The sequence below is a fragment of the Schistocerca cancellata genome, chromosome 2, assembly GCF_023864275.1.
Source record: "Schistocerca cancellata isolate TAMUIC-IGC-003103 chromosome 2, iqSchCanc2.1, whole genome shotgun sequence".
Classification (NCBI taxonomy): domain Eukaryota; kingdom Metazoa; phylum Arthropoda; class Insecta; order Orthoptera; family Acrididae; genus Schistocerca; species Schistocerca cancellata.
The window spans coordinates 741,811,544-741,839,263 of record NC_064627.1 but is presented as its reverse complement, the minus strand read 5'-3'; the positions used below and the strand labels follow the sequence as shown (position 1 = coordinate 741,839,263).

Sequence of the window (27,720 nt, the reverse complement as noted above, 5' to 3'; positions counted from 1 at the left end):
AACTATCAGTTTAGTAAGTCACAGCTGCAAAATACTAACGCGAATTCTTTACAAACGAATGGAAAAACTGGTAGAAGCCGACCTCGGGGAAGATCATTTTGGATTCCACAGAAATGTTGGAACACGTGAGGCAATACTGACCTTACGACTTATCTTAGAAGAAAGATTAAGGAAAGGCAAACCTACGTTTCTAGCATTTGTAGACTTAGAGAAAGCTTTTGACAATGTTAACTGGAATAAGGAGACACCCTCTACCAAGCGAAACGGCCTCCTAGGAGGGCGGATGAGCAGGTAGAGGCAGGGCACTCTCTTGTCCTTGGGATGGGAAACTGTCCCTAAAGGCGGAAGAGCCACATGATGGCCAACGGCATAGAATGAAGAAGGCAAGGAGAAACCACTTCATTAAAGATCTAATTAGATTTCTCAAGTATCAGCAGCCATAATATGAATATGAAACAAGCTCTAGTAAAAATGCAATCCGGAGTAATAGCCCCTCATTCAGATCTCCGGGAGGGGACTACCAGAGATCTCGTTTCAACAGTTCATAGGAAGAAAGGAAATAAAAAGAGCTATAGTAGAATTGGAACGTGGAACGTCCGCACCTTACTGCAGATGGGGAAGCTCGAAAACCTTAAGCAAGAAATGAAGAAAATGAAGTTGGATATACTAGGAGTGTCTGAAATGAGATGGCCTAACTGTGGAGATTTCTGGAGTGATGAGTACAGGATAATTCACACAGGAACGATAGAAGATAGACCTGGAGCAGGTGGGGTTGGAGTAGTTATGAGTCGAAAATTGGGGCAGAGAGTGAAGGGATATATACAATATGGAGGAAGGATAATACTTGTCAGTCTGGATACCAAACCTACAGAGACGGTTGTGATACAGGTCTATATGCCTACCACAAACCAGAAGGATGAGGAAGTTGAAGCTGTATATGAAGAGTTAAATGGAGCCATGAGAGGAATCAAAGGAGAAACAAATTTAATAATTATGTGAGACTGGAACGCAATAGTAGGAGATAAAGAGGTACAGCCAGCTGTTGGACGCTACGGCCTTGGTAAAAGGAATGATAGAGGAGACCGACTTATAGAATTTTGTAACAGGAATCAACTGATAATATCGAACACGTGGTTTCAACATCACCCCCATAGAAGATACACCTGGAAGTCACCAGGGGATAGAGAACGATACCAAATTGATTACATTCTAGTAAAAAATAGATTTAGAAATCAACTAAAAGACTCTAGAGCATACGCAAGCCCAGATATTGTGAGTGATCACAACATGGTTGTTGCGGAATGCCGACTCAAGTTCAAATGCATAAGGAAGAAAATAGGAATGGAAAACTGGATATAGGGAAGCTTTGAAACCGTGAGACGCAGAAAGAGTTCCAAGAAAGGGCTAAGGATCTAATTCAACAGCATCCTATAGAGAATGTAGAACAACATTGGGAAAATATGAGAGATGGCCTAATAAAAGCAGCTGAAGAGATAATTGGAAAACAAAAACCTGAAAAGAGGAAGGAGTGGATAACTGATGAAATAATACTTATGTTTGAGGAAAGAAGGAAGCTCAAAAATAATGAAACGGAAGAAGGGAAAACGGCATACCAAGTGCTTAGGAACAAAATCAACAGGAAGTTGAAGCAAGTAAAAGAAAGATTCCTTGAAGACAGATGCAAAGAAGTTGAAGACCTTCTGAAGAAAGGGAACCTTGAATTAGCATACAAAACAGTGAAACGCTTCTTCTCAGGAGGACAAAGGATTAGAAGGATTAGATGTAATGCCCTAATAAGAGAGGATAATAAGATGGTGTATAATCATGAAGATATAGCACTTACGTGGAAGGAATACCTAGAAAAATTATATGGAGGCAACGTACAAGATGACATGATTGAAAGTGAGGACGAAGTAGATAAAGATGAACTAGGAGACAGCATACTAAGGTCTGAATTTGATCAGGCACTACAGGCACTTAAGCACGGAAAAGCACCAGGAATTGACTCATTGCCTGCAGAAATCATCAAAGCAGCTGGAACAGAAATAAAAGATAAATTGTATAAATTAATCTGCCAAATATATGATACTGGAGAGCTGCCTGAGGACTTCAAAAAGTGTATTATTGTTCCATTACCAGAGAAAATGCCAGCAAAATCGTGTGCACAATACAGAACCCTCAGCCTAACATCACATGCATCAAAAATTTTGACGACCATCCTCCTCAGAAGAATTGAAGGGAACGTGGAATGCATGCTCACAGAAGACCAGTTTGGCTTTAGAAGAGGGAGAGGTACGCGAGAAGCCATTATGGCCTTAAGGCTCATAATAGAAAAAAGAATGGAAAAAGGAAAGGACACCTACATAGCATTTATTGACCTCGAAAAAGCCTTTGATAAGGTTGAATGGAAAAAGCTATTCCAGATATTGAGGGAAACTGGAGCTAAGTATAAGGACAGGAGAACGATATGGAACATATACAAAGAAGAGGTGGCAATAGTGAGATGTGGGGAACATCAACAACAAGCAAAAATTAAACAGGGTGTGAGACAGGGATGTGCACTCTCCCCTGTCCTCTTTAATATGTACATACACAAAGCAATGGACGAGGTCAGAGAAAAGTTAGGACAAGCTAATGGAATCAGGATCCAGGGAAAAATAGTTGATATGCTGCGTTTTGCGGATGACATTGCTGTCCTAGCGGAAAATGAGGAAGAATTACAAGTAGTGTTGGAGGAAATGGAAAACACTCTTGCTACACGGTACAACATGAAAATTAATAAGTCAAAAACAAAAACCTTAGTTGCAAGCAAACAAAATAATCAAGCAATTACGAATATAAGGCTGAATGGAGAGAAGCTGAAAGAAATACAAGACTTTGTCTACTTGGGAAGCAGAATAACATCAGATGGTCGTAGTAGGAAAGATGTAATAAGTAGAATAAATCAGGCAAAGATTGCATTCTATAAAAGGAAAGGACTCCTCACATCAAATATGATAAGTCTGTCGTTAAGGAAGCGGTTAATAAAGACCTTTGTTGGGAGTGTGCTTCTCTACGGCAGCGAAACCTGGACACTTGGAGAGGACGAAAGAAGAAGGATTGAAGGATTCGAAATGTGGTGTCTGCGAAGGATGTTAAAAATTCCATGGACGGCCAGGATGACAAATGAAGAAGTCCTGCAGAGAGCCGAGGAAGTTCCAGTTCTTTGGAAGACGGTCAAGAAGAGGAGAGATATATGGATGGGACACATTCTGAGACATGAAAGTCTTCTCCACACTATAACGAAAGGCCTTGTGGAGGGCAAAAGGGCAAGAGGCAGACCTAGAAGAAAGTACATAAGCCAGATAATGCAGGACCTAGGATGCGGAAGTTTCACGGAATTGAAGAGGTTGGCCGACAATCGCACTGAATGGAGAGCTGCTGCAAATCAATCTTAGGATTGGCAACTTAAGAAGAAGAACTGGAATACTCTCTTTCAAATTCTGAAAGTGGCAGGGGTAAAATACAGGGAGCGGAAGGCTATTTACAATTTGTACAGAAAGCAGATGGCAGTTATTAGAGTCGAGGAGTATGAAAGGGAAGCAGTGGTTGGGAAGGGAGTGAGACAGGGTTGTAGCCTATCCCCGATGTTATTCAATTTGGATATTGAGCAAGCAATAAAAGACACAAAAGGAAAGTTCGGAGTAGGTATTAAAATCCATGGAGAAGAAATAAAAACTTTGAGGTTTGCTGATGACATTGTAATTCTGTCAGAGACAGCAAAGGACTTGGAAGAGCAGTTGAACGGAATGGACAGTGTCTTGAAAGGAGGGTATAAGATGAACATCAACAAAAACAAAACAAGGATAATGGAATGTAGTCAAATTAAATCAGGTGATGCTGAGGGAATTAGATTAGAAAATGAGACACTTGAAGTAGTAAAGGAGTTTTGCTATTTGGGGAGCAAAATAACTGATGATGGTCAAAGTAGAGAGGATATAAAATGTAGACTGGCAATGGCAAGGAAAGCGTTTCTGAAGAAGAGAAATTTGTTAACATCCAGTATTGATTTAAGTGTCAGGCAGTCGTTTCTGAAAGTATTTGTATGGAGTGTGGCCATGTATTGAAGTGAAGCATGGAATAGAAGCTTTCGAAATGTGGTGCTACAGAAGAATGCTGAAGATCAGATGGGTAGATCACATAACTAATGAGGAGGTATTGAATAGAATTGGGGAGAAGAGGAGTTTGTGGCACAACTTGACTAGAAGAAGGTATCGCTTGGTAGGACATGTTCTGAGGCATCAAAGGATCACCAGTTTAGTACTGGAGGGCAGCGTGGAGGGTAAAAATCGTAGAGGGAGACCAAGAGATGAATCCACTAAGCAGATTCAGAAGGATGTAGGCTGCAGTAGGTACTTGGAGATGAAGAGGCTTGCACAGGATAGAGTAGCATGGAAAGCTGCATCAAACCAGTCTAAGGACTGAAGACAACAACAACAACAACAACAACAACATATTGTTTTGTTATGAGAGTGAAAGAATGTGTGAATGTGAAATACTGTTTTATGTAAAGTTTTTATACTATACACTGAAATAACAGGTCACATGAGGAGTGTTTGAGAATGACATGTGCTAGTCATTCATACTGGGGAGTTTATTATAAACTATTTCGTCAGTTTATGGTATTGAGGAAATGAGATAATGATTTCGGAAAAGTAGTTTTGTTAACAGAAAATTAATTTTATATTTGTGGGTGTTCAAACTTTTTTTATGGTGATATACTGTTCTGAGTGAGTGACAAATTTTGACTGGTTCTGTGTAAATGTGCAGGATTGAGTGGGTTTGGTGCTTCTTTCCAACTGGCTGTGATGTTTTCTGCCTATCAGAAATTAGTATATTTGCACGGTTCTTGGGGAACCACAAACTTCTTTTGTGTAGAGAGAGCAGAGTTGGGGCTTGGATCTGATGGTGATTAGACATTTTGATATGTGCTCCATTGAAAATTATTAATATTGTGATATTTCGGTACTAAAATGTTTGACATGTCCAGTAAAGTGCGGAAGAGTATTCGAGTTAATGCATAGGGTGAAACTCGGATTTTTTGGTGACATTTAAAATATCTATAGACCACATGGTGTGTTGCTTACTCGCAAACTTGAACAATTTGTTCTGTGAGGCTAATATTAGCAACATTTGAGCAAGCAATTCTAAAAGAAACAATCTGTTTGTATACTTTCAGTGAAGGATTACCATAAACTGGCTATGGTTATGAATGAGGTGTGCTTGTGAACTTTTCAAGTTATGTACAATTTAGAGTAAGGCTTGGTAGTAACTGGTGTATGTAACCTTACCATAATAGAGTGAAATTTTGTGCAGACAAATACTTTCATTTAACTATTCCTTCCACCAACAAAACAATTTTAGTGTGCCTTGAGGTTACGACGACTCCTGCTGTTTTTTCTACAGCTTTTTCCAGCTCAGGACTGAATGTCGGTGACTTCAAGGACGTGTGCCTGCAAGAAGGGATTCACCAGCAGGTGAGTGGAACTTTGTAATAAACGGCGACAGCTGTAGCCCCCCCCCCCCCCCTCCCCCTCCCAACAAAGAAGGAACGAAATTCAGAAGGTAGCAGGGATAAAGTACAGGGACCAAATGTTATTTACAGCTTGTGCAGAAACCACTCAGTGGTTACAAGAGTCAAAGGGCATGGAAGGGAAGCAGTGGTTGAGAAGGCACTGAGACAGGGTTGTACCCTGTCCCCGTGATACTCAATCTGTACATTCAATAATCAATAAAGGAAACGGAAGAAAAATTTGGAAAAGGAATTAAAGTTCAGAGAGAAGAAATAAAAGCTTTACGGTTTGCCAATGACATTGTAATTCTGTCAGAGTCAGCTAAGGACTTGGAAGAGCAGTTGGACAGAATGGACAGTGTTTTGAAAGTAAGATATAAGATGAACAATAAAAAAAGCAAAACAAGGATAATGGAATGTAGTTGAATTAAACAAGGCAATGCTGAGGGAATTAAGATTACGAATAAGACACTAAAAGTAGTAGATGATTTTTGTTATTTGAGCAGCAAAATAAGTGATGTTGGCTAAAGTAGAGAAGATATAAAATGCAGAGTGTGAATGGTAAGGAAAATGTTTCTGAAGGAAAGAAATTTGTTAACATTGAATTTAAATTTACATGTTAGGAACTCTTTTCCAAAGATATTTATCAGGAGTGTTGCCTCCTACAGAAGTGAAACATGAATGATTAGCAGTTCAGACAGGGAAGGGAATATACGCTTTTTAAATGTGGTGATACAGATGAATGCTGTCAATTAGATGGGTAGATCATGTTGCTAATGAGAAGGTACTGAATAAAATTGGGGAGTAGAGAAATTTTTGGAACAACTAATAGAGGGAATCAGTAGACAGGACACACTCTGAGACATCTACGTATCAACAATTTAGTATTGGATGGAAGGTAGGGGTGTGTGTGGGGGGGGGGGGGGGGGGTATTGTGAGAAAGGCCAAGAGAAGAATACACTAAGCAGTTTCCAATGGATGTATGTTGCAGTAGTTATTTGGAGATCAAGAGGCTTGCACTAAAGATCACAATGATAACAGTGATAAGGTAGAGTACAGAGTAGCACAAATCAGTAGCAAAAATTGGCACTCCCATCTGTGTCCCACCCACAGAGGATATCCAGTCTGTAGAGTAGAAGAGTACCACAATCTTTAAAATGTGCTCCTGGATACAAAGGAAGAAATGTCTTTACTCTGAATTATAGTTCCATGTGCAACTCAAGCCCATTTATGCCTCTCTGTAGTATAGGAGCCACCTTCTTTTAATTTTTTCCTTATGGCTGAACGTATTTCTTCCAGTTACCATTTCACAACCTGAAGTTTAGCAGGTTTTTGCATTCACTACCTTTTTGTCACGGATATGAATGATGGTGGAAATACTGGTGGTTTCGTAGACTAATATTATATTCAGTTTCACCATACAGTGTCATAATGACGTACGTTTACTGAATCTTTTTCTCCTTAATGAAATTTTTGTGGCCACAGGGTTACACAACTTACTAAGTACAGGGTGTCTACATGGCCAATGAAAAAAAATTCCCAGATTTCCCGATTAAAAATACACTTTCTCCCGGGTGAAAATACACTCTTTCCGTGTTAAGTGACCTTATACTATTCCTTGGCACTGTAAAAATCCTCAATCCTTTGAAAGTGTATGGTTTTATATACCAACGTAGAATTTCCCGCCACTTTAGATAACGAAACTCAGGGGGGGAAAACACGTTTTGAAAAACCTTTGACGTGCAGCAATATGTACACTGCACATTTTCGTATTACGAAGGTATAAATTCGAAATCCACCAAATACCGCATGTTACTTTCCGAAGCACTGAAATCAAGATTGCGATGCGCTTTCGTAAGTCATTCAAAACTCATGTCACGTGATCTCGCCAGCTGATGACAGCATAGGACACGTGATGTAGTCAGCCAATAGCAAGATCACTCTTAAGTAGCGTGAAAACACAAATAAGAAAAGTTAATGGTTAAAATTAATATACATAGCATTCACATATAATATTGGTCTCGAAGATTAATAAGCTGGAAGAGAAGCTAAGCTTCCACATATAATGTTGATTTTTTTCTGGGCATGATACACTTTAAGATGCATCACACAAATGTGCCAGTAAAATTTTTAATAACGACTTAAATGTCTGATCTTCTGAGCTCGAAATCCTTCTAAATGGCCGTCCTCAAAGAGTTGATTTTTAAATGAGAGTCAAACACTTTGTTGTTTAAAAAATTCATCGTACATTCTCGCCCATAGTTCATCTTGAGTAAAAGGAAATTTGCTTTTAATGTAACGCTTTTCAAACCATCATTCGCAATATTTTCCCACTACCTGTTAGAAATAGGTTCGTTTCAGCAGTTGCAAGAGAGCGCCAGATAACAGTCGTCACCGCGCGATGACGCAGGAAGGCCATATGTTCGTACTTGTAAAACATTAAAAGATCTTACATTATGTCCTAAAAGAAACAAGACATCAGAGGATACTTCAAGAGCATCGGAATATCGTGAACCGTACTAAAATGCATAATTCGTGTGTCCAGATTTGGATGTAAATTTTCTTGGACAACCAGTATTATCTCATGTTTGCTTCTTTATTATGGCATAATGCCATATGTGCACTTGAAATCAGCGAACAGTTGAAACCAGCCAACAGTGCGAAATTAAACAGTTTGTTTCAAATAAACTGACTGCCTCAGCAGAAAAGATTAATAAAAGCCAAATCTCTTTTAGCAAACCGGCAAAGATAACTTCATTGTTCTGCAAGGCGATTAATGCTTGACTGTCAGAAAGGTGGAAATCAAATCTGAAACTAATAACATATTTTAGCCTTCCGTAATTATGCAAACGTAATTTAATTCATTTGATATGTCCCGGTCACAAAAATCGGGTTTGGAATCATTCACCGTGAGGAGCAATAAACAAAGAGGAAACAATAAAATCACTGAACATAAACATAGGTCACGTGGAGACAACCCACCTCCCCACCACAACTCAGACTGCTCTGTGCATCAGGCCCGGATTTACCATATTTCCAAACTGGGACAATATTAGGTAGTGGCACCCAGCCACACTTCTATAACCAGAAGCGGGAGAAGGTGCTACTCATACGCGACTCAACTACGCATACACAAGAGCCCACCTGCAACTGCTTAAATGAATCTAATTTGAACAGCTGTCACGTCACGCTCATTGGAGGCAATTTGTTGTTATGAAGCATTGCATAATCTTCCAAAAGGCTTTGACACACTTTGCTGTTGGCAGACACTTGTATGAGCACTGTGTTTTGTTGTTGTATATGGCGCATTTCCTTTGCAACTTAGGTTTTTTTACGTTTTTTTTCTCTCTCTCTCTCGTTCATGTTTCATTGTTACAGTGTTACTCTGCAGTAGCGAAGTACAGTAACATCCTTTGTTAGAGTATTGGTTCTTACCACTCAAGATCACAAAAATTCAACTGAAAACTAAAACAATGAAAAATTCCCAGAATTGTAAACAATTCCCGGGTTTTTCCCGGTTTTCTCCCGGATGAAAAAATTCCCAGGTTTTTGCTGCATCTCCCGGTTGTCCCGGGTCATATACATCCTGTAAGTAGTTTACAGAGATTAGTTGCTATGGCTATGGTTGTCCACATTCAGGAACAGCTGTTTCAAATTTACTATAGGTTGGTCTGTCTTGAAAGATGTGATGGTTATGTTTCATAATGGTGACATTTGAAGCATCCTTCACATTTTGTACATGCTTATCTCCCAGGAAAAAAGATGTTTGTTAGTATTATAGTGTGTCTACATCACTTCGTTGTTTTAAAAATGCCACCAATACTTCTCAATAATACAGATATAGATCAATGAAATCTTTGTGAACAAGACACCATCTCTTTTCATTACAATAACAACATTCTGCAACACACATAAACCTCTGTTACTGTTCAAGCCCATTTCATGACAATAAAGACATTCTGTGATACAAATTCTCTGATACCATTCATGCCCATTTTTAGACTTGAAGGATAGGCCTACAGCAAGCATTTGATGGGCTGATAGTGAATCCTGCCCCACAGACTACTCTAAATGCTGAGAGTGAGCTCTATAGATTACCCATTAGTGGCTGGAAAAATAGAAGTTGATTGAAAGAGAAATCTACCCTATGTTTTGTATATCCTTATGCTGATGATTCCTCCCCCCCCCCCCCCCCCTCCCTCCCATGAACCATGGACCTTGCCGTTGGTGGGGAGGCTTGCGTGCCTCAACGATACAGATAGCCGTACCGTAGGTGCAACCACAACGGAGGGGTATCTGTTGAGAGGCCAGACAAACGTGTGGTTCCTCAAGAGGGGAGCAGCCTTTTCAGTAGTTGTAAGGGCAACAGTCTGGATGATTGGCTGATCTGGCCTTGTAACACTAACCAAAATGGCCTTGCTGTTCTGGTACTGTGAACGGCTGAAAGCAAGGGGAAACTACAGCCGTAATTTTTCCCGAGGGCATGCAGCTTTACTGTATGCTTAAATGATGATGGCGTCCTCTTGGGTAAAATATTCCGGAAGTAAAGTAGTCCCCCATTCGGATCTCCGGGCGGAGACTACTCAAGACGTCATTATCAGAAGAAAGAAAACTGGCGTTCTACGGATCAGAGTGTGGAATGTCAGATCCCTTAATCGGGCAGGTAGGTTAGAAAATTTAAAAAGGAAAATGGATAGGTTAAAGTTAGATGTAGTGGGAATTAGTGAAGTTTGGTGGCAGGAGGAACAAGACTTTTGGTCAGGTGAATGCAGGGTTATAAATACAAAATCAAATAGGGGTAATGCTGGAGTAGGTTTAATAATGAATAAGAAAATAGGAGTACGGGTAAGCTACTACAAACAGCATAGTAAACGTATTATTGTGGTCAAGATAGACACAAAGCCCACGCCTACTACAGTAGTACACGTTTATATGCCAACAAGCTCTGCAGATGACGAAGCAATTGATGAAATATATGAGGAGATAAAAGAAATTATTCAGGTAGTGAAGGGAGACGAAAATTTAATAGTCATGGGTGACTGGAATTCGAGAGTAGGAAAAGGGAGAGAAGGAAACATAGTAGGTGAATATGGATTGGGGCTAAGAAATGAAAGAGTAGTGCTAGTAATAGTGTTCCATAGATTTCGTGTTTGTTTTGAATACAGTCAGAGAGAGTCCCTTTAGTCAGCCATAGTGCCAGTAGTGTTAGTGTTTGTTTTGAATACAGTCCAGAGACAGGTAGTGCTATTTTCATTGTTTTCTACAAGAAGTGGCTAGCAACCACAGTTTAGTCAACAATCAGTCACCTTTAGTGAATTAGCAGTCTAGTTGAAAGTTGATTAACTCTCTACAGTAAATTGATTTCTTAGAATGGATAGGATGTGTGACTGCTGTGTACGGACGCAGGAGGAGCTGGCCACTGTTCGCGAACAGCTGAACGTGTTGATGGCTGCGGTCAGCCATCTTCAGGCTGCTGCCTCGGAGTGTAGCGGCAGTGGGGAGTCTGGTGCGTCGCATGCTACACCCCAGGTGTTACATGCTTCACCCACTGTCCCTGCTGTCGAGACATCTTCGCGGGCACCGGGCGCGGTTGGGCCACCCTCTCCCCAAGGGGAGTAGCGGCGTTCACGGTGCACGAGGCAGAGGATCAATGTGGAGGCTGGCCGTGTGGCATCGCCCGCTCTGCCTGTGAGTGGATATTGGACCGCTCCTCCAGCAAGGTCCGAGCAGGCACAGGGGGGGGGTTATTAGTTATTGAGAGCTCCAACGTTAGGCGGGTGATGGAGCCCCTTAGGGAAATAGTGGAAAGGTCGGGGAAGAAGGCCAGTGTTCACTCTGTCTGCTTGCCGGGGGGTCTCATCTGAGATGTGGAAGAGGCCCTGCCGGCGGCGATAGAGAGCAATGGGTGCACCCGACTGATAATTGTTGCTCATGTCGGCACTAATGACTCCTGCCGTCTGGGTTCAGAGGTCATCCTCAGTTCGTACAGGTGGTTGGCAGAATTGGTGAAGGCGGAAAGCCTCACTCGCAGGGTGGAATCAGAGCTAACTATTTGTAGTATCGTTCCCAGAACCGATCGCGGTCCTCTGGCTTGGAGCCGAGTGGAAGGCTTAAACCAGAGGCTCGGACGATTCTGCGGAGATCTGGGGTGCAAATTTCTCGACCTCCGCTATCGGGTGGAGAAATATAGGGTCACCCTGGATAGGTCAGGCGTGCACTACACGCCGGAAGCGACTACAAGGGTAGCGGAGTACGTGTGGAGGGCACATGTGGGTTTTTTAGGTTAGAGAACTCCCTCCCTAGGCCCGACATGACGCCTCCTGTGACGCGGCAAGGTAGGAGTAGGCATAATGCAACAGGGAATAACAATATTAATGTGCTAATAGTAAACTGCAGGAGCGTCTACAGAAAGGTCCCAGAACTGCTCTCATTAATAAACGGTCACACGTAAACAATAATGAAATCCTAAACTCAGATTGGAATGTATACCACAGAGACAGGCTGGACAGTGAAGGGGGAAGCGTGTTTATAGCGATAAGAAGTGCAATAGTATCGAAGGAAATTGACAGAGATCCGAAATGTGAAATAATTTGGGTGAAGGTCACGGTTAAAGCAGGCTCAGACATGGTAATTGGATGTCTCTATAGGTCCCCTGGCTCAGCAGCTGTTGTGGCTGAGCACCTGAAGGATAATTTGGAAAATATTTCGAGTAGATTTCCCCACCATGTTATAGTTCTGGGTGGAGATTTTAATTTGTCGGATATAGACTGGGAGAATCAAACGTTCATAACAGGTGGCAGGGACAAAGAATCCAGTGTAATTTTTTTCAGTGCTTTATCTGAAAAATACCTTGAGCAGTTAAACAGAGAACCGACTCGTGGCGATAACATATTAGACCTTCTGGTGACAAACAGACCCGAACTATTTGAAACAGTTAACGCAGAACAAGGGAATCAGCGATCATAAAGCTGTTACTCCAACGATGATTTCAGCCGTAAATAGAAACAGTAAAAAAGGTAGGAAGATTTTTCTGTTTAGCAAAAGTGACAAAAAGCAGATTACAGAGTACCTGACGGCTCAACACAAAAGTTTTGTCTCAAGTACAGATAGTGTTGAGGATCAGTGGACAAAGTTCAAAACCATCGTACAATATGCGTTAGATGAGTATGTGCCAAGCAAGATCGTAAGAGATGGAAAAGAGCCACCGTGGAACAACAACCGAGTTAGAAAACTGCTGCGGAAGCAAAGGGAACTTCACAGCAAACATAAACATAGCCAAAGCCTTGCAGACAAACAAAAATCACACGAAGCAAAATGTAGTGTGAGGAGGGCTATGCGAGAGGCGTTCAATGAATTCAAAAGTAAAGTTCTATGTACTGACTTGGCAGAAAATCCTAAGAAATTTTGGTCTTATGTCAAAGCGGTAGGTGGATCAAAACAAATTGTCCAGACACACTCTGACCAAAATGGTATTGAAACAGAGGTTGACAGACTAAAGGCCAAAATACTAAATGTCTTTTTCCAAAGCTGTTTCACAGAGGAAGACTGCACTGTAGTTCCTTCTCTAGATTGTCGCACAGATGACAAAATGGTAGATATCGAAATAGACGACAGAGGGATAGAGAAACAATTAAAATCGCTCAATAGAGGAAAGGCCGCTGGACCTGATGGGATACCAGTTCGATTTTACACAGAGTATGCGAAGGAACTTGCCCCCCTTCTTGCAGCGGTGTACCGTAGGTCTCTAGAAGAGCATAGCGTTCCAAAGGATTGGAAAAGGGCACAGGTCATCCCCGTTTTCAAGAAGGGACGTCGAACAGATGTGCAGAACTATAGATCTATATCTCTAACGTCGATCAGTTGTAGAATTTTGGAACACGTATTATGTTCGAGTATAATGACTTTTCTGGAGACTCGAAATCTACTCTGTAGGAATCAGAATAGGTTTCAAAAAAGACGGTCATGTGAAACCCAGCTCGCGCTATTCGTCCACGAGACTCAGAGGGCCATAGACACGGGTTCACAGGTAGATGCCGTGTTTCTTGACTTCCGCAAGGTGTTCGATACAGTTCCCCACAGACGTTTAATGAACAAAGTAAGAGCGTATGGACTATCAGACCAATTGTGTGATTGGATTGAAGAGTTCCTAGATAACAGAACGCAGCATGTCATTTTCAATGGAGAGAAGTCTTCCGAAGTAAGAGTGATTTCAGGTGTGCCGCAGGGGAGTGTCATAGGACCGTTGCTATTCACAATATACATAAACGACCTTGTGGATGACATCGGAAGTTCACTGAGGCTTTTTGCAGATGATGCTGTGGTGTATCGAGAAGTTTTAACAATGGAAAATTGTACTGAAATGCAGGAGGATCTGCAGCGAATTGACGCATGGTGCAGGGAATGGCAATTGAATCTCAATGTAGACAAGTGTAATGTGCTGCGAATACATAGAAAGATAGATCCCTTATCATTTAGCTACAAAATAGCAGGTCAGCAACTGGAAGCAGTTAATTCCATAAATTATCTGGGAGTACGCATTAGGAGTGATTTAAAATGGAATGATCATATAAAGTTGATCATCGGTAAATATTCATTGGAAGAATCCTAAGGAAATGCAATCCGAAAACAAAGGAAGTAGGTTGCAGTACACTTGTTCGCCCACTGCTTGAATACTGCTCAGCAGTGTGGGATCCGTACCAGATAGGGTTGATAGAAGAGATAGAGAAGATCCAACGGAGAGCAGCGCGCTTCGTTACAGGATCATTTAGTAATCGCGAAAGCGTTATGGAGATGATAGATAAACTCCAGTGGAAGACTCTGCAGGAGAGACGCTCAGTAGCTCGGTACGGGCTTTTGTTAAAGTTTTGAGAACATACCTTCACCGAAGAGTCTAGCAGTATATTGCTCCCTCCTACGTATATCTTGCGAAGAGACCATGAGGATAAAATCAGAGAGATTAGAGCCCACACAGAAGCATACCGACAATCCTTCTTTCCACGAACAATATGAGACTGGAAAAGAAGGGAGAACCGATAGAGGTACTCGGGGTACCCTCCGCCACACACCATCAGGTGGCTTGCGGAGTATGGATGTAGATGTAGATGTAGATGTAGATGTAGATGTAGAAGCCGCCTGGTAGAATTTTGCGCAGAGCATAACTTAATCATAGCTAATACTTGGTTCAAGAACCATAAAAGAAGGTTGTATACATGGAAGAACCCTGGAGATACTAAAAAGTATCAGATAGATTATATAATGGTAAGACAGAGATTTAGGAAACAGGTTTTAAATTGTAAGACATTTCCAGGGGCAGATGTGGACTCTAACCACAATCTATTGCTTATGAACTGTAGATTAAAACTGAAGAAACTGCAAAAAGGTGGAAAATTAAGGAGATGGGACCTGGATAAACTCAAAGAACCAGAGGTTGTACAGAGTTTCAGGGAGAGCATAAGGGAACAATTGACAGGAATGGGGGAAAGAAATACAGTAGAAGAAGAAAGGGTTGCTTTGAGGGATGAAATAGAGAAGGCAGCAGAGGATCATATAGGTAAAAAGACGAGGGCTAGTAGAAATCCTTGGGTACCAGAAGAAATATTGAATTTAATTGATGAAAGGAGAAAATATAAAAATGCAGTAAATGAAGCAGGAAAAAATGAATACAAATTTCTCAAAAATGGTATCGACAGGAAGTGCAAAATGCAGGAATGGCTAGAGGACAAATGTAAGGATGTAGAGGCTTATCTCACTAGTGGTAAGATAGATACAGCCTACAGGAAAATTAAAGAGACCTTTGGAGAAAGGAGAACCACTTGCATGAATATCAAGAGCTTTGATGGAAACCCAGTTCTAAGCAAAGAAGGGAAAGCAGACAGGCGAAATACTCTCAGACTTAAAGAAGAATATAATAATTCCAATCCCAAAGAAAGCAGGTGTTGACAGATGTGAAAGTTACCGAACTATCAGTTTAATAAGTCACAGCTGCAAAATACTAACGCGAATTCTTTACAGACGAATGGAAAAACTGATAGAAGCCGACCTCGGGGAAGATCAGTTTGGACTCCGTAGAAATGGTGGAACACATGAGGCAATACTGACCCTACGACTTATCTTAGAAGAAAGATTAAGGAAAGGCAAACCTACGTTTCTAGCATTTGTAGACTTAGAGAAAGCTTTTGACAATGTTGATTGGAATACTCTCTTTCATATTCTGAAGGTGGCAGGGGTAAAATACAGGGAGCGAAAGGCTATTTACAATTTGTACAGAAAGCAGATGGCAGTTATTAGAGTCGAGGAGTATGAAAGGGAAGCAGTGGTTGGGAAGGGAGTGAGACAGGGTTGTAGCCTATCCCCGATGTTATTCAATTTGGATATTGAGCAAGCAATAAAAGACACAAAAGGAAAGTTCGGAGTAGGTATTAAAATCCATGGAGAAGAAATAAAAACTTTGAGGTTCGCCGATGACATTGTAATTCTGTCAGAGACAGCAAAGGACTTGGAAGAGCAGTTGAGCGGAATAAACAGTGTCTTGAAAGGAGGGTATAAGATGAACATCAACAAAAGCAAAACGAGGATAATGGAATGTAGTCAAATTAAATCAGGTGATGCTGAGGGAATTAGATTAGGAAATGAGACACTTGAAGTAGTAAAGGAGTTTTGCTATTTGGGGAGCAAAATAGCTGATGATGGTCGAAGTAGAGAGGATATCAAATGTAGACTGGCAATGGCAAGGAAAGCGTTTCTGAAGAAGAAAAATTTGTTAACATCGAGTATAGATTTAAATGTCAAGAAGTCGTTTCTGAAAGTATTTGTATGGAGTGTAGCCATGTATGTAAGTGAAACATGAACGATAAATAGTTTAGACAAGAAGAGAATAGAAGCTTTCGAAACGTGGTGCTACAGAAGAATGCTGAAGATTAGATAGGTAGATCACATAACTAATGAGGAGATATTGAATAGAATTGGGGAGAAGAGGAGCTTGTGGCACAACTTGACTAGAAGAAGGGATCGGTTGGTAGGACATGTTCTGAGGCATCAAGGGATCACCAATTTAGTATTGGAGGGCAGCGTGGAGGGTAAAAATCATAGAGGGAGACCAAGAGATGAATACACCAAGCAGATTCAGAAGGATGTAGGTTGCAGTAGGTACTGGGAGATGAAGAAGCTTGCACAGGATAGGGTAGCATGGAGAGCTGCATCAAACCAGTCTCAGGACTGAAGACCACAACAACAACAACAACAACAACAACAACAACAACTATGCTGATGAAACAAGTGACACTTTCATTCTACGAAATGAAAATACTTCACTACACAAAATTTGTCTCAATGAATATCTTCATGACAAAACAATTAAACATATTTCATGGCTATTGCCCCAAGAACCACGGCCTTGCTGAGGTGGGATGGCCTACATGCCTCAATGATACAGATAAGCATAACTCTGAACTGCTAGATGCCATCTGGTGTTATTAAGGCAGCTGTTTCTTGGTTAACTTTGTCAAACTCAATTTGCCAGTAGCCTGTCTCCATATCTACAGCTGAGAAATACTTTGCTCCTTTCAAGCACTCTGGTGTGTCATCAAAGTTCAGTAATGGGTAGACATCTTTTTTCATGATTTTATTCCAACATTGGCAGTTGACAGACAGAACGCTGTCTGCCATCCTTCTTCAGAAGAACCACTGGAGTAAAATAAGGAAGGTTCCACGATGTCATCTTGCAGCATCTTCTCCACTTTCTCTCAAATTATTCATTGTTCAGCCATCAACACCCTACACTAACACTGGTTAGTTGATTAATTATCCCCAGTGTTGACAAGGTACTTTATTGTGGCCCGCTTTGTTTTTTCTCCACTTTGGATTTGAAAGCATCTGAAAACTGGCGAAGAATGGCTAACACTCGCCAATGTTGTTTCTTAGTCAGGCCATATCCTACTGGCAATTCAATAGTACCTTCCTCCACTGTGTTGTCTGTCGTGGTAGTCAAGCATAAGTCTTTGTCAATGCCACTGATCTGCCCATCCAGAACTGGCTCAGCTGTTTCTATGCACATACTTTTAGAGGTGAGTAGTGGCTGCTCATGACAGTTAGTGACCCCAAAGGACCCACTGACTGCCTCCAGCGCTTATGGTAGTCATTGGTATACAGATTACTTTTGTGAGCCTGAGTAGCTCTTCACAATTGATGAAAGCTTCACATTTTAATTGAGCATCTCGAGTGATAACTAGAGCTTGTCCCATTGATGAAGGTGAAATAACATCTTCAAAGGCAAACAACCGCTCAAAACAGTATTTGTTGTGGGACTTGTTTGAATAGTTTCGTCAGTCTGGAGCTCTGATCTTCCAGATTTTATGACTACTTGTGAAGCCTTTCATAAACTGCATCCAAGAAAGACATTATGGCAACATTCTAAAAAAACAACAAATTCAAAAGTCTGCATTCTGTCATCAACCCAGAGTGAATGAGGTGAAAAATTGTTACACCAGTTATGAGGTGGGTATGAGATACCCGAAGCTCTGATAGCAAATTTTTGATACTATAATCGTGTATGGAGTATTTTTTTACTTGGGATATTAATAATGGTGTCTATGAAACAGATGAGTAAGTAAAATACTATGTTTAAGATATAAAAACCTTGCTTTTTGAGTGAAGTGTATATTTTCTCAGAAATAGTGTAAGTTTCAGAAGTTTAAGATTTTTTCATACAATTCATACAAAATTCAAACAAACCTAGTTTCTTTGATTAATTAACATAATGATATTATCTTCTAATTATATAACAGACAAAGAAAATAAAAAGTCTTATGAGATCAATTAGCTCAGCACCAACATTACACCTACAAATCAGCACATTCTCCGCAAATGAAAATCGCGTGTTCCATACATATTGGCTTCTCACACTGCGAACGTTTTGTTTTCTTGTTTTTTTTTTTTTCTGCCCCCCAGTACAGTCACCACACCTGACATTTCTACCAGTCTTTTTTTTTTTTAAGGGGGGGGGGGGGGGGGGGGGCCTGGCGACGAAATTTCTCCCATTTGATCAGCAATCCTCTTTCGAATTTCCCTTGGAAGACATATGCGTTTCCTTGTCTGATGCAAAGACTGGCATGACTTTGACGGCATTTATCGCAGTCATATTGAGTATACCATAAAAAACTGTCACAGGCCAACATTTGCAGTTGCAGATAACATCATAAGTGGCACTCAGTATATCTGTGACATTGACTCGAGCTTTACTTGCATTGTAATAAGTAATCATTTCTGGTTTTCTTTTTATCACCTGTCGATTGGTCTGTTTTTATCATGGTGTGAAGTTGATATAACCAGCACAACTTTATTTTTTTAGTTATGTAGGACATCAATGAAACATCATTCTGGGATCCAAATAAAAAACTATATACTTCTGTTTCTTTTTCTGAAAATCTCAGATACATTGGTCTTGTTTTTACAGACTGTGCCGACAGAAGAAAATGAATGTTCTTTCAATAGATGGATTCCTATTTGTTTTCGCTACTGGCTGCACTAAATAGTTTCCCAATATCATATGCTTTATTACTAAGGTGGTAAGGTCCTGGTGGTTGTTTCCCGGGTATACTTCCAGTTTGAGGACATAGAATGTCTTCGCATCTACAAGAGCCATATTTGACTGATTTGTTTGGCATGTATACACGGAAAGGAATCTCCCTTGGAAAGATAACAGTATCTCATCAATAGTAAGGTTCTCAGACGACATATAGTGTTGCTGGACATTTTCAACAAAATTATCAAAAATATATCTTCTGGCGGCCAAATTGTCAGACTTTTTCTTTTCATCCCTGGTGTTCTTATCATCGAATCTCAAACAATTTTGGAGAAAGTAAAGCCTCTGAGTGATATTGTAGTCTGAAAGATTGCAGTTCCAGTATCATCCAAACGCCACAAACCGTTCAAGTTTTGTCTATTTATGCGTTTTATGCCCACTATACACAGAAGTCTCATAAATGCCTTCAAATCCTTCAAGTTGCACTGTTCATGTGATACTACCCTTTATTTTCTGGATATTTTCCCCTGATATTCCTTATTTGATTATTTGTATGTGGGACTGTAGTATTCAACATACTGTTTGTTATAAAAAGACTCCAACATTCAGTCTCTGTTTTGGCATGTTTTGCAGCACCTTTTACACCAGGAGAATTGGCAACAATATTCTCTGAACGAATACGAACACTTTGCCTAGGACAATCCTTCACCCATTTTGTACCATCTTTGGACGTATAAAAATTCCCAGATACCTCAGGTGCCACTAACACAGATCTTCCAAATCATCCAAAATACCCTATTGCTCCAAATCACTTCCTACACTTCTTTGAGAAACTTTGGCAATCTATCTCTTCTTCACTCCCAGAGTCACAGGAACTAGCATTTGAACAGTTTTCTAAAACTACTTCTAGCAGTTCTTGTAGCCAACATTCATTTTCTTCATAAGACATCTTGAGAAATATAAAATCTAAAAATAAATCAAAGAATACTATAACTAACTATATATCTCATAAGCTTGCTGACAGCTCAGAAATGTAACACTGACTACAAGGTCGGGTGTGACATACCCTTGCCACCTTTGCACCCTTGTATCTCCCTCTGACTCTGGCGCAACAATAAACTCAACACTGCATCTTGAGTCCCTCTCCCTTACCTACAACTACTGTGACAGCAATATTTGTGTGGCAACAATGACACTCAATAATCAGTGCTTCAAAACATCTCAGGTATGACGCACCCAACCTCACTCGCGCTAGGTTAATAGCTTTTCTCGTAACACAGGTTCCTGTCAGTTTAAGGTATTTCCCATTTGTTACATCCAGCACAATCACTTTCATATCACGGAACATAGTCTACTTTAATTGGTAACAATAGGCATTCGACATTACACGAAAAGAAGCCTCTCTGTTGACTAGTCCCAGATAGATTGGCCATCAATGGTGACGTCAATGACATCTGAGTAACTGTCAACACTTGAGGAATTTCATATGTGGTGGCCTCAGTTCCACAGGTGGTTTCCTCAGTTTTCTTGAATTAGGTGGCTAGGTGAGTGGCTGGGACCTCTGTATGATGATATGAAATGTCTAAGGCATATTGAAGAACAACTTCATACATGGTACAGTGATTGACTTTCTCCCACAGATAGGCTATAACACAGAGCAATGAATTTTAACTTTGTGTCTTGCCCCAAGATGAAAGTATGTGGTTTTTACTAAATGCTGATTGCGAAAATGAAATCAGAAACATTCCATCACATATCCATTTTTCTGGAAAAGATATGCCACATATCTCACTTTCGAGAAACATTGGAAACGACTCAGTAACAATACAGGAGGACTATGTAGTTGATTAATATACAGACCATGCATCAAAAGTAATTGTTTGTATTACAAAACATAAAATAAAATGCAAATAGTACAAGAAAGCCAAATAAAAGCTTGAAATATTCTTAAAAGTTAAGAGACTTTTCCTGGAAACTTTTCATTTGTGGGTGGATACTAAAATTTCTTGTAGGAATGTCCAGCAGTAATCCGGCAAAAAGTGACTATCTTCCCTAATATATTGGTGAAATCACTTAGTATGTTCGTCACTCACACATTTAAGATTAGGTGAGAAGAAATTCAAATCGGAATGAAGGAAATGTAATTCAGAGACATGTTTTACCCCATAGTCTTGTAACAGTCAAGCATGTGTTCAATCAGTTCCCTGTAATTCTCAGAATTTACTTTTCCCGAGAAATTGCAGCAAAAATTTTTAAAAGCAAGCTCAGCAGACTTCTCAATATGTCAGCAACTGTTCAAAGGTAATATCTTTCATATGATATGAATATGTAGTGTCTGTTCTTTCAGACATATCCGAAAGAACAGACATCACGCATTCATATAACTGTTCACCTCTTTCAGTGTGGATGCACAACTGCATCTGACCTCCTGAGGGATCTCAAAGTAGTGAGCATGGATGACATGGTAAGGGACAGAGGATAGGTGGCATTAAGTGAGAGTATAGTTTGGCCACGAGGCTTGCCGATATAGTCCGCCAGCTGCAGTAAACAGTGTCCAGGTGGCACAGTAGTTAACGGAACTGCCTAGTGAGCAGTAGATTCCATGTTCGAATCCCTGTCCAGCAGACATTTTCACTCACCGCCGCTGATTCTGTGTAAAGTTCCGAAGCAGATGACATCAATAGCCCCTTCCCTTCCCTTTCCTCCCCCCCCCCCTTTCAATTTACATGTAATATCTTACACCGAGTCATGGAGATGAGGCCCAATGAAAATTCCTTCTTTAATTTTTGCCGTACTAATCACAGGAAATTCAGATAGTGAAAAATTGAAAACCCTCATACCTTTGTCCACCGCTTTCACAAAATTCTTCATAAAGCCCCATTTAGGATGGAGTGTTGCTAACAGCACACTTTATTTGTCATCAGCTGTTCATGCAACACATTTTTTACACCAGGATTGAATATTTCTCTCCAAGGCCACACTCTGACTATATAATGGTCTTTCCTTACCCTACTGTCCCAGTCACACAAGAAACAATAATATTTTGTGTAAATTGTCTTCAATCCCAGAAGGTCCCAGAACTTTTAACTACAGATTGTTCATTTGTGATTCAAATAGCTAGTATACTTCAGGTGTAGCCTCATGTTCTCATACAGTTCCTTTAATTGAACGGAATGGGCCACTGGTATTGATGGCTTCTCGTTTCTGTTGTGTAAAAGAACAGTTTTGAGACTACTCTTTACGGAATCTATAAATAGGCACCATTCTTCTGGATTGTGAATCATTCCAAATTTTGTACGCAGTCCATTTATTTCATTACAATATACCAAACTCTCTGTCACTGAGAAAAGACCAAGCTGTCGTTTATGGAATGTAATACTAGTGTTTGCTTGTTACAGGTTCTTCTCTTGAAGACAAGACCCAAGTAAGTCTACTTTCGTCTTTGAAAGAGTTAGATCTCCTACAAGATTTTCAATTCTGCCTCCAACAATGGCTGTGGTTGTAGCTGTGCTGCAGATGACATGTACTTAAGATCTTCACAAGCTGTTGGTTTGTCACTATCATTGTCTGTTTCATCTTATAGCGTCCATTCTGTTGGTGATTTTGAAACTGGAAGAGAATCAGAATGTGGAACTGGGCGAATTGCAGATCCTAAATTTGGATTAGAAACTGAATGTTTTGATTTAATTGAGATTCCTTTTACTTTTGTTAAATAAAAGTAGCAATCTGTAATGTGGTCTCTAGGTTCCATCCACAACTGTCGCAAAGTAGATGGCACAGGAGGTGGGTGTGTTCCATGCAACCAGCCTCCTAAATATCTGCAGCAACATGAGCAACAGTTCTGTGGTGAAGAGCACTTACACTCATCTACCTTTGATTCGAAATACAACTCGTATGCCTTTTTGACAATTGCTAAAATGGGATGCCTTTTGGGACTAAGTAGTAAACTCGTTCCACACATAACAAAAACATTTGGTGAATTAACACTCTTCCTAGACATCGCTGAGTGTAAGAAATGTGCCAACAAGCACAAACAATATTCTTCATGTTAGTGTATATAAACACATCAAGAGCCGATACTGTGTGATCTCATAGTGAGATAGTCGAATCGATAGTTGATTAACTGATGCACCTGCAACTTCCCTCTACCTTCCCCAAGTTGCTATTCCACCTACCCTCTCTGCTACCACCACTAGGTAATAATATTCTTAAAATAACAGAATGTGATAAGCACCGCAACAAAATAAAAAACACATCCAAGTGCAGATAAAATTGCATCTCCAGAAGAAAGTTAGGTGACAGCACACAATAGTTTTCACCACTGTCATCAGGACACTGAACTACATAACAACCACATATTTTTGTTTTAACAGCAAATCTCATAGTCGCACTGTGTAATCGTCTGCAGCTGAGAGGTGTGAATAAGATAATTGTGACAGCTGGCATCTTGCAGCGTCATAGTCATCAAACACTCGTCTTCCTTCTCTATAACAGCATACAAGGTGGTCATGGTGTCCACAGTGCAAACATACCAGCTTATTGTCTTCCAACTGCCAAATGTCTGTTTTTCTGTGAAATATTATACTTGATGAAGGAGTTGGCTTATCTGTGTCAGTCAGACGCTGGGCTGTTGTTTGACAACTGTGTCGTAAGTCTGAATTGACAAGAGTCCTTTCATCAAGATGTGTTCGATTGGTGGCAGAGATTGGTGCTAAAGATCAACACACCTCTTCCTCAACATCCTCTACTACTTCTTGAGGTATGGCACCAACAGTGCTATATCGCTTTTTTTACTACCTGGCATATGAAGCAGCTGAGGTCATAGTAGCCTTCCGCAAGTCCCATAGGGACCATCTTTGGGAGTTGGTCATACCCCTCTTATCTGACTTTTTCTGTGGCATTTCCTCAATGCACTGGCATCACATGATGAATTCCTCTGTCTTCATAACATCCTTTACCAGAAGAGCTTGGTACATGTCTTCTGCAGCTCCTTTCATCAAGTGTGAGATTTTGTCGGCTTCTGCCATATTCAGATTCATAATGTGGCACAGGGACAAAACATTCTGTTTGTAAGTCTGTGTCTCTCAGGTTTTCTTGGCATGACTGATCGATAGTGTGCTTCCGGGTGTTCTGACAAGTTGTTGTTTGCAAACAAGCACACTATCAAGACTGTGTCATTTCCCCATGATGTTGGACCTTGTTCTTCAATTCAATCGTTTATCCGCTAAGTGGACTTACTGCTGATTGTCAACATTACCCCCAGGTCAAACTACCATTTTGCCTGGACAAATGCTGAGCTGTGCTTTGGAAGCAAAGTACACATTTACCTAACATGTCATGTCATCCCACCTGTTATGTAAGAGGGTGAGTCAAATGAAAACCTTAAATTTGTAATAACAAATCGAAACTTCGTGCCGCTATCCTACAAGTTGGTAAGCGTGCTACAAACAGCGTGCAGAATGGCCTGTAGGTGGCAGCTCAGTGCAGATGCACACATACCGTCGCAGTATCAGTATAAAGATGGCCACCCCACTTGCGACTTGCACCAGGGAAGAACAGCATTCTGTTATTCGGTTCTTGCATAGTGAAGGTGTAAAACCTGTTGAAATTCATCGACGAATGAAGGTTCAGTACGGTGAAGCATGTTTGTCACAGCAGCAAGTCTACAAATGGAGTAGGAAGTTCACAAATGGTGTGACTTCAGTGGAAGATTCTCCTCGTCTAGGTCAGGCACAAAGAGTTGTGACTCGACAGAACATTGCAGCAGTTGAACCCATAGTGAAGGAAAACCCCCGAGTGACACTGAATGACATTGCAGCATGGGTCAGCACACCACACTGTGCATGATGGGCTCCAGTTTCACAAAGTGTCTGCAAGATGGGTGCCATGGCATCTGACTCCTGAAATGAGAGAACAACATGTTGATGCTTGTGAAGAACTTCTTCGGCGCTTTGAATGAGAAGGTGATGGCTTCCTTGCAAGAATTGTTACTGGGGACGAAACCTGGGTTCACTTCCACCAACCGGAAACAAAGAGAGCGAGCAAGGAATTCTCATCACAAAAACCAAAGAAGTTTCGAACAGAACCATCAGCAGGGAAGGTTATGCTGACTCTCTTTTGGGACGAAAAAGGCGTCATTTTGGGGCATTACATGCCTAGAAGGACCACTGTCACCAGTGCATCATACACAGATCTCCTAAAAAATCATCTGCGGCTTGCAATCAAATCAAAGTGTCGTGGATTGTTGTCAGCAGGTGTCCTTTTGCAACATGACAATGCAAGGCCCCACACTGCCCATACAACAGTTGCAACAATCACAGACCTGCATTTTGAATGCCTTCCTCATCCATCATATTCCCCAGACCTTGCCCCAAGTGATTTCCATATGTTTGGGCCACTCAAAGACGCAATGAGAGGAAAGAAGTTCCGTTCTGATGAAGAGGTACACCATGTGGTGCACAAGTGGTTGCGCGGACTACTAAAAGAATTTTTTTCTAAAGGAATTTATGCAGTTCGTAAGTGCTGGAGGACTTGCATTGAGCATGGGGGAGATTATGTTGAAAAGTTATACAGCTTTGTACCACTTCTGCACAATAAATAATATTTTAAAAAAATATTTAAGGTTTTCATTTGACTCACCCTCGTATTCGGTGACTCGGTCAAATCCTTTCAGCCATTACGTCAAGTCCTAACCAGCACCTCCTGGAAACACTCATGGATGCCTGATATGCAGCTGACTTACTGCTACTTTGTAATCCATAATTTTCCTGAATATAAGGATCTTGGGAATGATGTACTGCTTGTACTAAAGTTCTTGTCTGTGTAGGCAACAGCTTTTATGTTCCTAGCTTGAGCCACAGTGATGTAGACCCATCAACATAACGAAGTAACAACAATTAAGTCCAAATCTGGAAGCACGGTCATCAACGAAATACAACACTTAGCACCAAAAACACATTTATTACAGACACCATCGTACAGCCACAACAGAACTGTTTCCTGGCTGGAAAGTGCTGCTCTATATAAAAACCGTATATTCCATAAAAGGCGAACACTACAAAAATACGAAATTTCGAGAACCTTCCAGAAGTGATAAATACTAAATAACAAGCCTTCGGTGCACAGATTTGAACTGGTAAACTGCAGCATGCGAAGCAGCTACACTACCCGTTACTCTACTTTGCATGCAGCACAGCTCATGGCAATATTTACATGCCTCTTTCACTGCCATCTGTCATTAATATTTTCATCTGAGAAAATGCCACCACTGCTTTCTAAAAACAAATAGTTCTGAAGGGTATAACACATTATTATAATGACTGCTGTGTCATTTGATCAGATTTTAAACTCCGAACCATCACTTTCTGAACCAACTGACACTCAAACTATTACTTTCACTGAAGGAAGAAAAATCATTTATTGTATGCATGGTAACTTTGTTAACTGTAACCGTGTAGACTAGTACTTACAGCCATTACATCCCAGTTATCTCATGATCAACACAAGAGCACCTTTCTGTTACTTCTTTCTTAAAACTTTCACATTTTCTTCTGCTTAGGATAATATTTTGAAGAACTCAATTCTTTGTCTCTGAGACATCAAAAGCCCGGTTTTTTTTTTTTTTTTTAAAAAGTCAGTAAGTTCCTTTTACTTCCAGAACTCAGTGATATGCTCCTATAGAAGTAAGTGTATGTTTGGAACTGAAGACAGACTGGTCAGCCAGTTCCACAGGAACAAGGTGTGTACAAACAAAAGAGAAGAGAGTAAACAAAGCAAAAATCTTTGCTAAGTCCATGAAGAACAATTATATTTAAACTAAAAACAAAAATATTAATTTTTAGTTATATGTGTACTAATCAGTTATTAGATAACAGATCACACTCCAATTTACATAAGTTGTAATAATACAGAGTAAAAAGAAATTCATTACCTTGGAGACAAAAGATATATTCCTGCACCAATTCCATGGCAAGAGCAGGATGTTCTGCCACAAGCATATCTAGTATTTCGATCTGACTAGTTACAATCAGCTTGTGAATTATAGATAACCTTGGTTGCCCCAACATATGGAAGAGTCTTCCAAACATCCACATATTGAACACTACAAAAATAAAATTAACTATATTCCACAGTAATATGTAGGTATTAAATGTTACATAAATCTACTTAAATGCTGTGTCCTCTTTTAACATTTTATCTTTTCTCCAATTTTGTTTCCCTTCCTTCTACAAGACAAAAAGCCTTCTCTGCAGAAGGACAAGCCATCTACTACTCTGCTCACACTGACCATCCCTAGCATCAGAGAAACCGCACAGTCTGGCCCCTGAATGCAATGTCCATTACCATGAAAATATGTTGCACTCCCCTGCTCTTTCTTCACCCCGAGTTCTTAAGAAAAAAAAGAGGATCATACATAGTCCATAAATCCTTATCTGACTCCTTAAACACCCAATACTACTAAAACAAAGCAAACACTTTTATTGACTAACAAATATCTCGCATCTCACATCATGGGCCATTACTTAAGATAATTTTGAGCACAAGTGAGAACAACTTGGAGCAGATGAAAAACAAAATTACATCACCAATATTAATTATTGTTCATAGCATTTAAATTCACTTCTCGTCTGGTCCCCACTCCAGTCCCATT

General features: G+C 40.4%; 1 protein-coding gene across 1 annotated transcript in view; it reads right to left on the bottom strand.

Moving 5' to 3' along the window:
* LOC126162547 (serine/threonine-protein kinase ATR) overlaps positions 1–27,720 on the bottom strand; it is a 368,495-nt gene that overhangs the window by 307,241 nt on the left and 33,534 nt on the right. The window contains exon 4 of the mRNA XM_049919128.1: positions 27,001–27,171. Coding sequence (XP_049775085.1) covers positions 27,001–27,171 — 171 coding nt within the window. The remainder of the gene's footprint in view (positions 1–27,000; positions 27,172–27,720) is intronic.